General features: G+C 35.5%; 1 protein-coding gene across 6 annotated transcripts in view; it reads right to left on the reverse strand.

Moving 5' to 3' along the window:
* The window catches only part of FMN1 (formin 1), a 186,406-nt gene that overhangs the window by 59,308 nt on the left and 114,936 nt on the right, over positions 1-12,162 (reverse strand). For all 6 annotated transcript variants that reach the window (XM_050335930.1, XM_050335931.1, XM_050335932.1 and 3 more), the window contains 2 exons: positions 4,720-4,781; positions 2,176-2,264 (listed from right to left, as the gene is read on the reverse strand). In XM_050335930.1, the coding sequence (XP_050191887.1) occupies positions 2,176-2,264; positions 4,720-4,781 (151 nt within the window). The remainder of the gene's footprint in view (positions 1-2,175; positions 2,265-4,719; positions 4,782-12,162) is intronic.

A 12,162-nucleotide genomic window follows, 5' to 3' on the forward strand; every position in this document is an offset into this window, starting at 1 on the left:
ACTTTACAGAGAATGTTCTACAACTAAAATGGGTCTAGGAAACCAGCTAAAGCATCTGTATCCTGTTAGTAAAGCCCCAAATTGTGGCCAATTTTGCATATAAATCTTTATCATGGTAATGAATATTAGCATTTAACAACTATTATCAGGAAACATAATTTAGGGGGTATTGTTATGTTGCTGTCATACTTACAGTTTGTGCCAAATTTAACATGAGAGCAAGACAAATCACAATCACACGTGCAGGAGAACATCAGTGATACCACTAAAGCTTTTTATTTGTCTGGTAATCCAAGCACATAATGGTTTCCTTTAGAGTTCAGTGAATACACATCAATGGTTTCATTATATGAATGCCTACTGTTAGTATTTGCAACCACTTGATAAATGGTTTAGTTTACACTTTTGTTCTGATCCTCATAAAGAAAATAAATGATGCATATGCCCTGTAGTATATATTTAATCATATATGCAAATTTAGCATTCTTCTGTCTTTAACGTTTTATGGAATTAATATGCATAGTAGAGTTCAAAAAACTCTCCAGTTCTGCGTTTAGGTTGAGTTAGAGGCTGATTCAGACAACAAAATCAGTGGCACCTGATCTACTGAGTTTTCAGAAAGGACATTATTTTGAAGGTACAACAAAATTTACATAAGTGTATAAAGCAAATTGTTTCCCCCTTTAGCTACACTTAAAAAGGCTAATTTTCTTAACCTATGTAGTTTAATAATAGGGTAAAAATGGGGTAATTAACACTTTCAGAGAGAACATATAGAGTAATAATTGATAAAAAATAGCTTTTGCCTTTGACACTGCTACTTCACTCCAAACCACTAGACATAACTGCTTTATTTACGGTTTACTTTTACTTATGGAACACTGATAGCATAAATCCAAGTTTATATTTAATTAGGATTAACCTCTCTCCAACATAAATTGCAAAAAAAGGACAACCTCTGATAGCTCTAGAGGTCTACAAGATTTGTATTCTCCAGGAGACAAAATGCATTCATATTTATTTAACTCGGACATACAGCAAACAGACTGCCAAAGATTCAAGCTCTGGAAAACATCAGCTAGTCACACAATGTATTCTTATGCCCCAAGCCAATGCAATGAAAGCCATGGAAATGGGATGCAAAAACAAGCTAGTATATACGCTTTACAAATATTTGTTCTCTTAAGTCTTACTAAAGAACAATAGTTACTCTTATTCGAACAAGATAATAGCCTTATCTCCTAACACTAGCCTATTCCCTAGTGGGCAGTCACAAATGAGTATTTAGCTGCTTATGTTAGGAAAAATAGAAAAAAATTATTTGTTCTTCAGCACTAACATTTTAATGGGAAAAAGGTACGAAAATGTAATACTTCCAACATCAAACAATCATATACTATCTCTGCTATTTCAGTTATTCCCCTCTCTATCCTTTCTTACATCAAAGACAAGTCAAGATGGAAAGAGAAATGATGACAAAGAGGCCTCAGTGCAGGAAGATCAGAAGAAGAGAGTTAAAGAGTACCAAAGGGAAAAGTAGTGAAGTAGTAGTAGACAAATGCTACTGATAGGCCAAAATCTAGATCAAATGTATACTCTAAAATAAAATTCAGGATTATATGATAAATATAATAGTCCGTGGATTCTTGAGGATTCTTTCACACTGGTTTAAGGTGCATTACAACAGAAGGAGTAACACTTAAGTTTTTTATCCCAACAGTTGTCACTGGCCACAACAGTCCCAGGAGTAGAACGGTGGAACCAGTGAGTGTACACTGTGTCTTTGTCAGAGGACTCACCAAAACCCTCTGTTCATACAGCTCTTTCAAATAATTACCAACAAAAATCAGTCTGGCCCTGCTTTATGACATGCTAATTTAGCCCTAAACACTCTAATGGAAGGATAAGCCTTTTACAAATGTGTGAATGGGAACAGAAATTCTTACTGATTCAAGGTTACATATTTCATCAGCTCTGGTGGTCCAGGCTGATGTAGTAAAATCTGTCATCTCTGAAAAAAGTTATGTGATAAAGGTGAAGTTTACATCATGCCTTGAAATACACAAAAAAGTTTATAATTACTTACTAAAAATCATGTATCAAAATTGCTTTCAACATATCATCGGAAGACTGTATTATATAATGATAAAATATTATGAAAAAAATAAATCTTACTGCTCTGGTTTATCCAGAAGCTTCAGTTCCTCCTCTTTTGAAGTCTGATAATATTGCTTGATTTTCTCCAGTTCATCCTTTTGTGCTCTCTGAGTGAATCAATACAAAGTAATTAGTTACTAATTAATAAGAAATTAATAAATTACTACTTTATTTGTTTGCTTGCAAACAACAACTGTGCAAAAGAGTGAGGCATAAAGATCCATGATAAATTGCTTCATTGCCTTGCATGCCATTTACTAGCAAGGGCCATGGAGCAGAGCATCCTTGCGGAACACAGCACTGCAAATATTGCTACAGGATGCTTCACAAAGTTTAGTTCAGGAAGGCATCTCTGATATCTCCACAGTCCAGTGTAAATGTAGTCTTTCAAGTAACTTCAGAGTCACACAGTTCATGAATGTTATATCCTTAATCTACACAGCAACCTGAGATAACTACAACAATCCAGGAGCCTGATGAGAAAAATTCAGCTCAGTAGCACAAAAAAGGCCTTAAGTGAGGACAGTATTTTTTTGGCAGTTCAGGAAAGAACACTGATAGGTGTTATATCTTTTGTTGCATTTTAATCTGATTCCAAAGGCACTCCACTTTTTAAAACTTCCGACATTTAAAAACTAAATCAGTAAGAGAAATAAGAATCTCAATGTGTCTTTTTATCTGTTCCTAGAATATTCTGAGTTGGAAGGGACCTACAAGGATCATCGAAATCCAACTCCTGGTTCTGCAGGGGACAGCCTCAAGAATCACACCACGTGCCTGAGAGCACATGCCAAACTCTTCTGGAACTCTGGCAGGCGTGGTGTTATGACCACCTCCATAAAGACTCTGTTCCAGTGCTACCCTGTGGGTGAAAAACCTTTTCCTTTATATCTAATCTAAACGTCCCCTGACTCAGCTGTGGTCATCTAGGTGGGTTCCCCAGCCATAAAAGGAAATTATGTTTGATAAGCAAGACTGTCCTCTCCTGAAGCCATGCTGGCTGTGACCAATAACTGTGCTATCCTTCAGGTGTTTTTCAATACCTCTCATGACAATCTTCTCCATAATTTTACCATGCACTGAAGTGGGACTGACAGGCCTATAATTTCCAGGGTCATGCTTCTTGCTCTTCTTGAAAACTGGGAAAGCGTTAGCCAGCTTCCAGTCAACTGCGACATCTCCAGGTTCCCCACTCTATTCAAAAATCATCAAGAGAGGCCTCATGATTATACCAGCCAGCTCTTTGAGGATTCTTGATGATGAATCCCATCATGTCCCAGATTTGCAGGGATCCAGCTGCAGAAGCAGATCCCACACAATTTCAGGGTCAATTGGAAGCTGATCATTCTCGCAGTCCTAGTCCTCCAGCTCAGGGCACAGGAACCCCCTTGGCCCATCACTGTGTAAAACAGAGGCGAAGAAAGTGTCAAACACCTCTGCCCTCTCTCTGTTCCTGTTTGTGAGGTGACCATCCTCATCCTCTAACAGGTTGATGTTATTTATGCACTGCCTTTTACTATTAACATATTCTAAAAAACTCTTTTTATTGTCCCCACATTTCTGGCAGCTTCAACTCCAACTGAGTTTTGGCTGCATGAATTTTCTCACTACAACAGTGAGTAGCTTCTCTATATTCCTCCCCCATGAGTTTGCCTCTACTGGGCATACACCTTTTTTTTTTTGACTTAGCTCCAAAAGAAGATCCCTGTTCAGCCAAGAGAGTCTTCTGCCTAGTCTGCCTGATATCTGACATTTTGGAAACTGCCCGCTCCTGTGCCCTTAAACAGGTGATATTTAAAAAGTGAACAGCACTGATGGACCAGAGCACCTTCAAAAGCATTTTTCCCAGTTGACCTTACTCACTAGTTCCCTGAGCAGCCTGAAGTCTGCTCTCATTGTCCAGGGTTGAGGTTTTGTTGGCACTTAGCCTCCTGTCAACAGAGATTTTAAATTCATTCACTCGATTCACCTAAATTCACTCAATTGCTTTGTGGTCACTGTGGCCATGCTGTGGTCAAGACCAATCACCACTTCACTCACAAAACCTTCTCTGTTAACAAGAAACAAATCAAGGAGGGCATCTCTGCTGGTCAGCTCCCTTACTACCTGTACCATGAAGTTATTATACAGGTGTTTCAGCAATCTTCTGGACCTGTTTGTCCCAGCTGTGTGAAACTCTCAGTTAACATCTGGCAGGTTGAAGTGTCCCACAAGAACAAGGGCAGTTGACCTTAGTTCCTCACAGAATAATTTGTTGGCATCATTGTCCTGGACAACAGGTCCATAGTAGACTCCCATGATGACATCCACATTATTTGTTTGTCCCTTAATTCTTACCCAGAGGCTCTCACCTGTGCTACTGCCAATTGTAAGCTCCATACATTCCAGCACCTTCATTCCATATGTCACCCTATGGTAGCTATTTTATTAGTGTTAAATTCCCTAAAGAATTTTTCTACATAAGGTCTGTAGTCTAAAATTAAAACATAAAATAGAACTTTATATATTCTGTGTCTGAAGTACTATGGTGATTAACTACATCTTTACCCCATCTTTACTTACATTTTCATACAGTGCTTCCAGTGTTTCCAGGTCTACTACAGAGTCATCAACACACAGTATAGCTGTATAGAATACAAACACAAATTAGATGCTAGAAAACATACTTAAGAGTTCAATTCTTTGTTCTGAGAAGTGTACTAAAGGGTTCTAACCTAGCTAAAGGATAGATTGTATCAAGTTAGTATTTGACTATTTTCAGTGTTTAATTTTTCTTCTAACTTCACGTCACTCACAGAAAAACATTCTATAAAATCAATGTCTTAGGAGAATAAAGTGTTACTGTCCCCCTCTAATACACTCAGCAGTCAAAGATATGACCAGTCAAGTACTCAGCCGATTGTGTACTTTGCAAATTTGAGTACAAATTGTGTAAAAAATACCAATTGTGTACTTTGTAAATTTGGAAGCTCAAAAGATTGTGCTTCAGTTTTTAAATTACCTTCAGCAGTCTCTTGTTTAAGTTAGCTTTATCCACTAAAAAACTACCCACATAACAATTTCCAGATAAATACTCTTCAGTATCACACAGAAACACATGAAGTACACTCTTTGAAGATTAATTATGCCTCATTACCAAAAATGAAAAGTCTCAAAATCTTTTGTATCTTAGTTTCAGATGTTACTATGTTTGGAATACGACACCAACTGCTTCCAACATTTGAAAATCCCATTACAATTTAGGCAAGTACTGGTACTCTTCTGAAAACTAAATGGTTTGTGCTTTCATTGTGCTTTCTAATGCACTCTAATGTTAAATTCCAGGAAGCTAAGAGATGCACAATGGAATGGAAATAAATTTGGATGTTTAAATTTTTTGAAACCAGCTTTTCCTCAAGATCCATAATGGGACTGGGCACAATATTTAAACTCGTGACTTATGTTTAAATATTACTGAGAACATTAATCCCCAAAAAATCAAGCTTAAGGCCTCTACCAATTTTCCACGTAACCACTGACTCATCATTAGCTAATACCTGATAACTTCTAATTTTAATTTCATTATATTTCTTCAAAGAAAATTTGACTACTTCTGAATTTAGAAGATTTTAAAAGCTCTTGCTGTATTTTCAATCCATGTTTAAAAGGGGCAAGGCACACATCTTTAAATAATTATTTAAAAGTAATAAGCTTTCGCCTGCTCTACCACCTACCCCATGATTTTACATTGTGAAATTTACCAGCAGGCTAGTAAATTTTCCCTGTGGCAGGCTAATTAATTTTATTAAAAGGTCCAGTGACATTTAGAATGCTTTAAAATTCTGCCTGTCAATTATGATTCTGTCTGTTGACATTACACCTTGGTCAGAAGTAAAGAATTATAGAGAAAAGAGTATCAGTGAAAAAAAGCAGTATCTCCATCTACTTTTGTCCTATTGCAAAGATTCAAAAAAAGCTCAAGCGTGTAACCAAATTTAAAGCCTGAACAAATGAGACTGACAAAAATCTTTGTATAAAGAAAAATCATTAGGGATTGCATTTAAGAGATGTCTCCTGTAACACAGTTTCAAGAGTTGCACTATCTTCTGTATTATTCAATGCTATTTCAGAAGAACCTAAGAGACTGGAAAATCTCTTGGAAAACTGGTTTCACAGTCCAATATATTTAATTGTTAAGATTTTTAAATATTTAATTGAGTTCAGAAGCTTCCCTTGTGTTTTAAAATTCCTATTTTAGAATATTCTGAAATCTGCTTACAAGCTGAAATTTGTTTGTCAAGAGGTATGTAAAAAAACCAACTTATTGGAGACAAATCAAACTTGTACTAGAAATGCAAAGTATGCAACTAATAGTCAATTTTTTAGGTACAGAACTATTATGATGACAGGAAGTGGTTTAATAAAAAGAGCACTTAAATGAGAATATTAAGAGTTTTAAATCTAACTGAAATTTTTAGCCAGATATTTGTCACCAAAAAGGCCCCAGAATTGCAAAGTAGTTTTTAATGCTCTATTATCCATGTTTCTGTACTCAACATCAGTTCTAACAAATCATCATTCTGAAGTGACAAGATAAACAAAAAGTGTCTGAGATCAACAAAATACAACCCCATAAATCACATTTTTAACAGAATTAATAACAATCAGTGTTATCAGATATATAATGTGCTATTTTCTTTCTTTGAACAAGTATGTGATTGTACAAAAGTACCAAGAATATATTTTCTGATTTACAGCTTGTACTGCTAAAATTGGCAATGTCCATGCAGACAACCTGCAGTTAAAAATCTGGCCATATTACTCAATTTAATGATAACCGGACATCTTAGGATGCCAATGTATGTAGAGACACATTCCAAAGAAGCCAGAAGTACTGCCAAAATCTACATAGCCTCCTTTATTTCATCTTTATGTATTTTAATACCTTTGTCCTCTATTTTTTTCACTCAAACTGACTGAACTTAATGCCATACACATTTGGAACAGAAAATGCAAATTTTATGAAGATTGGTCCATCTTTTTGAGAAGAAGTATTCATTTTGAAAAGCTGGAAGAAATCGCTGAATTCACAGGTGCCTCAGTATTCTTATTCTAAAAATATGGCCTGAGCAATACATTCAAGGTATGTTGAAAAAATTAACTTGAATTTGAGCAGCTGAATAAAACCCCATTACACTAGATCAAAGAAAGTAATTATTTTGCTTTCTACTTAAAGGAACAAAAGCTTTTTAATTATACTGTGGAAAAAAAACCCCACTTTTAATCATACGTATATTAACATTATCAAAATTAATATGAACCTTGGTAAGTTTTTCAAAATGCTCTTCCTGATACAGTGAATTTAACTATAATACTTTACTGCATTAAATCTCATTATATCAAGACTTATATAAGTGTAAGTACTATAGGTGAAGTATCATAAATCTACAAAAGAGGCTCCAAAACAATTAATAGCTATTACAATATCAATCATCATTGGTGGTTTTTACTTTCATCTTGCTCTCTAGTTAGCTGTCTTCCTTACACTGTCAGTTTAGTTAGAATATTTCACCTACACCTCACAATATGTCAAAAGGAAGTAGACTCATGCTGTGAAAAGCTGGTAATTTTATTGGGTTCCTCTACCTTTAAAAAATCTGTTACTTGGCCAAGTCTGGTTTCTGAGATCCTTTTTTGCAGGGAAATTGAGGCAAACATTTTTATGTGGCCTATGGTGTCTGCTCACAAGAAGAAGAATTTATATACACAAGGATCATTAGTGCAGGGTTGCACCCATTAGGCTATAATAACCGTCAGCTAGGACAAAAAACAGATCAGCATCACGCATTCAAATTAACAGGCACACATAAAAATACTTGCCAACTACATTTCCCATACAAAGCATTGCTTTGAATATAAACTTATACCAAAGGTATTTAACATATTCACTTTTAAAAAATGAATCTAACAGATTCCCTGCTGCACAGATTTCTCATACTCTGATTACTTCAAAAATGTAAACCAAAGAAAAGCTGAGAATTTGAAGCATACTGTGTGCAGTCTACAGACAACTTTAGAACTTAGAGGCTAAATATGAAAAATATTCTTATCTCTTCTTTACAAGCTTAAATACCAACAGTCTTAAGTCTAACTCCGATATACAGGCTCACTCCTACTAAACACATTTTGGTTAAATCAGGATTTAAGTCCTGCTGACAGAGCTTACACATACTCAGCAATATCAAACCACTTAATATGGCAATTAGACTATGAAATATGAAGAAATCACCTTAACTGCACTCTAATGATAAAACAAAAATACATTATTTAAATAAGAAGAACTTGCCAAAGTACATGTATTTGACCTAGACGTATTTAATTGTTTTATATACTACATTCTGTTGAGTAAGGCTTGATTTCATGGGAATACGCAGCCCATCACTGGGAAACTGAAATTGTGACCGACCTGGTCAATTAGACAATGACAACAACTGTTAAATACAAATCCCTACATGGCAAAACTTCCTAAAATATCCAAATCACTCTGGTTTACTTGTGAAAAATTGATATGTTGTAAACTTATCCAAAAATTTTCTCCAGTATTTAACTGTCATGCAACACAAAAAATTATACATAGCAAAGAAGCACCATGGGCACAGTGCAGGTTTAGAAAACAAAGAAAGCTCAACTCCTGAAAGAAGTCATGAGCAAAATACTCTGGTACTAATGTTAACCTACTCACATCATGCTGGATGCCCAAGGCAGATTCATAAAAAGTACGTTGTGAATTTTCCAAAAGAGTAGAAAATAATTTAAAGAAAAACGTTTCCCAACTTCTGAGATGGGTATGCAGCTATCTTTATATTTCATGCATAGTATAAAGTATATATAAAATGCATACATGTAATATTCTGTGTAGGTGGGAAAGTCACACAACTTTGGAACACCAGTTTTTAAAACTTCATAATCCATACTTCCACCCCACAAAATATTTCAGTTGAAACCCATAAACCTCTTTGCACATAGTGGAAGTAAGAAATATTTCAAAGTAATTCTCTTTACCCAGAAGTATTTCCAAAATATAACAGAGAAAGGAACCGTGAAACTACTTGTGCTGCATGGTATGGCTAATAACAAATTGCAGTTACCTTGGAATAGTTTGACTTATGCATATAAAACATAGTCTTTAAGATGCTAAGAAAGTGCCTGGTTAACAATGATACTGTTCTCTAAAGTTTAGATGTGCCATAAACTATAAACTGCATTGAGGAAATGCAACCTATTTATACAACTTCCATGATCTCTCATTAGAGGAAGACCACACAACAATCATGGGATGATTAGAAATATAATAATAATTATATTATTAATTTATTTATTAATATTATTAATAATACTAGACTGATCATCAGTCTGGTTGAGTTAATCTGAAGTTCATGTTCCTCCAATTATTTACTTCAGTATGTTGACAATGGAAGGTAAACCATGAAGTTGAAGAAAACCAGTCATACACTTTTCAACTGGTTGACATTGTGCAGTACTATCATAATGTTATTTTTTCTAGAAAGCTTGTCCCCTTCTGTGGCATGATAGTTCTTTGCATTGCTCACCATCATAATATTATTACCGTGACACTGTAATAAAAATATATTCCACTACCGGGGAGCAACAAAAACACCACAAACAATAATGAAGGTGAATCTACAGAAGAAGATGGCATGATCTAGGCTTTTTAACAAATTGCACTCTAATCCAACCCATCTAAGTGTTATCAAATACATTTCTCTAACATTTTCAAAGCTTAAATGAGCATCTGTGTAGATAATTTAGAGAGTTGGTGAACACAAGAATGTTCCAAATGTCCAATAAACATACCGGGTCCCCATATTTACTATTACAGTTTGGTCAGTGCTACTCGAATTTAATAAATGGAGTCTTGGGCAATATATTTAATTGCTTAAAATCTAGGAAAAAAACCAACTAAATTACCATTAGAAATAGTTTCAATGCTAAGGATCAACATTAGTTTTTGTTATATAGGCTGTGTTCTGTCAGCACAGTAGTGCTACAGCACAGCTACTCTTGCTTTGGCAAATGTACCAGTGAAGCCTGCAGTTCTGTGGGGAGTAATACTACCACAGAGAGTACAATAATCTATAAGGTGTGCAGCTGGAGAGATCTACCACATCTTACAGATTTAGTCCCATGGAAAATATACCAGCAGATCACCTAGTTAATGTGTCCTGATGGAAATCAGGGGTATTACTGAAACATTTCCAGCAATATAGAGAAGCAGAACTTCTGGTGCCCTATAATTTTAGTGGCAAAACGCAGGTACTGTGGAGACAGGGAGGGAGTTGGGAGAATTACTCCTTTGAACATAGGCATCTACATTTTATGTGTATCTCATATTCTGAAACTAAAAGTTTTTTCATCTAGGCTGTCCCATAATTTTGCCAGTTAAGCCTTGAACAAGTAGCTCATGGAAAGCCAGCACAGATGACATACACCGCGGAAAAGAGCCTTATTATGTGTTTTCCAGTGCACTGCTATTGCTAGCTGCTATATTGGAACTGTCTCAGTGAGTGGAACATTGCCTTGTAAAAAGTTGGGCAAAGGGCCCATAGAGGGTTTTCGTATACAGTTATAATCAGCATTTGCCATTACAAATAGAACTGAATCACCTCACTGTGGAGCGAGTTGTAATATTTCAACAGCAAAGCCACACAAATATTCTTGAGTCACAAGTTTGTCTCTCAAGCTGTAAGATTTCAGCTGAACAATGACAGGAAAAGACACAAGTGGATTGATAAAAAATGGAGATTACTTCTCTAAGTGTGTACTGTGTGTACTTCTCTAAGTGTGTCCCTTACCTAACAACTGATCTCCATTATTCCTCATCTCTTCTTTTTAAAGGTTTTAAAAAAATGCAGAGGAGCCTTAAAAATAATCTCAAACCTATGCACAATTTGATTATTGCTATTTGTCTTTTCAATACAAAGATCTCATATAGCACACTGAGTCAGACAGACTTTCTGTCTGCTTCTTCTGCTCAGGAAATGAATAGTATTAATAGTGGTCTAACCAAAAACTATATTATCCTCACAAGTACCAGATTCACTAGTGTTCTCAGAACACCGCAGTACCTAAGATTTGTTCTTCTCTGCCACCTAACTAAATGATACTAGGACAGGTGCAGCACAACGTCAACTTTCCCTCTGTATCATATAATATCAACACTACCCAAAATAATTATTCAGTTTTACATTGTCTTCTCCCTAGACTGTACTCACATACAGAATGAATTTAAACTTATCTGCAAAGGATGCACCTTACTCTCTCAAAGCAACACGTGTGGAAGATTCCCTTCCTGAAGTGTGACAGCTGGCTCGTTGTCAAATGCAAGCTGAAGCACCTGAGTGCTAGACATGGTCACTCGTTTGTTTTACATTGCCAAGTTATCTACAGAATATGCTGTGAAGCTATGTACTTTAATATGAGAGAACAGTCCTATAGATGCAGAAATCTCACACTATTTTAAAGGACAGTGTAATTCTTCTCGTGATTTCTCTTGTTTTGTCTTGTCTACAATTTTGCATGCATCTGTATGCATAGGGCAGCTCATTAGAGTTTTTTTCTTTATTTCTGTAACTGCTACTTAAAGTAGAGCAAGCAGTATACTATACAGAGACTGTAAATTCATTTTTACATAACTTTTCACCAAACGCTGTCAGAAAAACTTGAAATAAAATATTTTTTTTGTAATTTTTGACTTTCTTTTGTTTCAAGTTTCTCCATTCTACATTGGAAGTGGTCAAAGACCATTAATTTTTCCCTGTTTTTCATGTACTGAATTAGGCCACGAAAACTGGCTTGAAAAGATTAATGAGTGATTAATTTCCATGTTTCTTAGAGGTAGCTCTTTGTAACTTCACTTTGTAATGAAAAAAACCCACAATCTTTGACATTCATGACCCAATGATCACATGCTTTTTTGATTAGCTGTTGTCATGAGCCATTTAGCCT

This window comes from Myiozetetes cayanensis, unplaced genomic scaffold, assembly GCF_022539395.1.
Source record: "Myiozetetes cayanensis isolate MyiCay16 unplaced genomic scaffold, myiCay2020 scf6-25, whole genome shotgun sequence".
Lineage (NCBI taxonomy): Eukaryota > Metazoa > Chordata > Aves > Passeriformes > Tyrannidae > Myiozetetes > Myiozetetes cayanensis.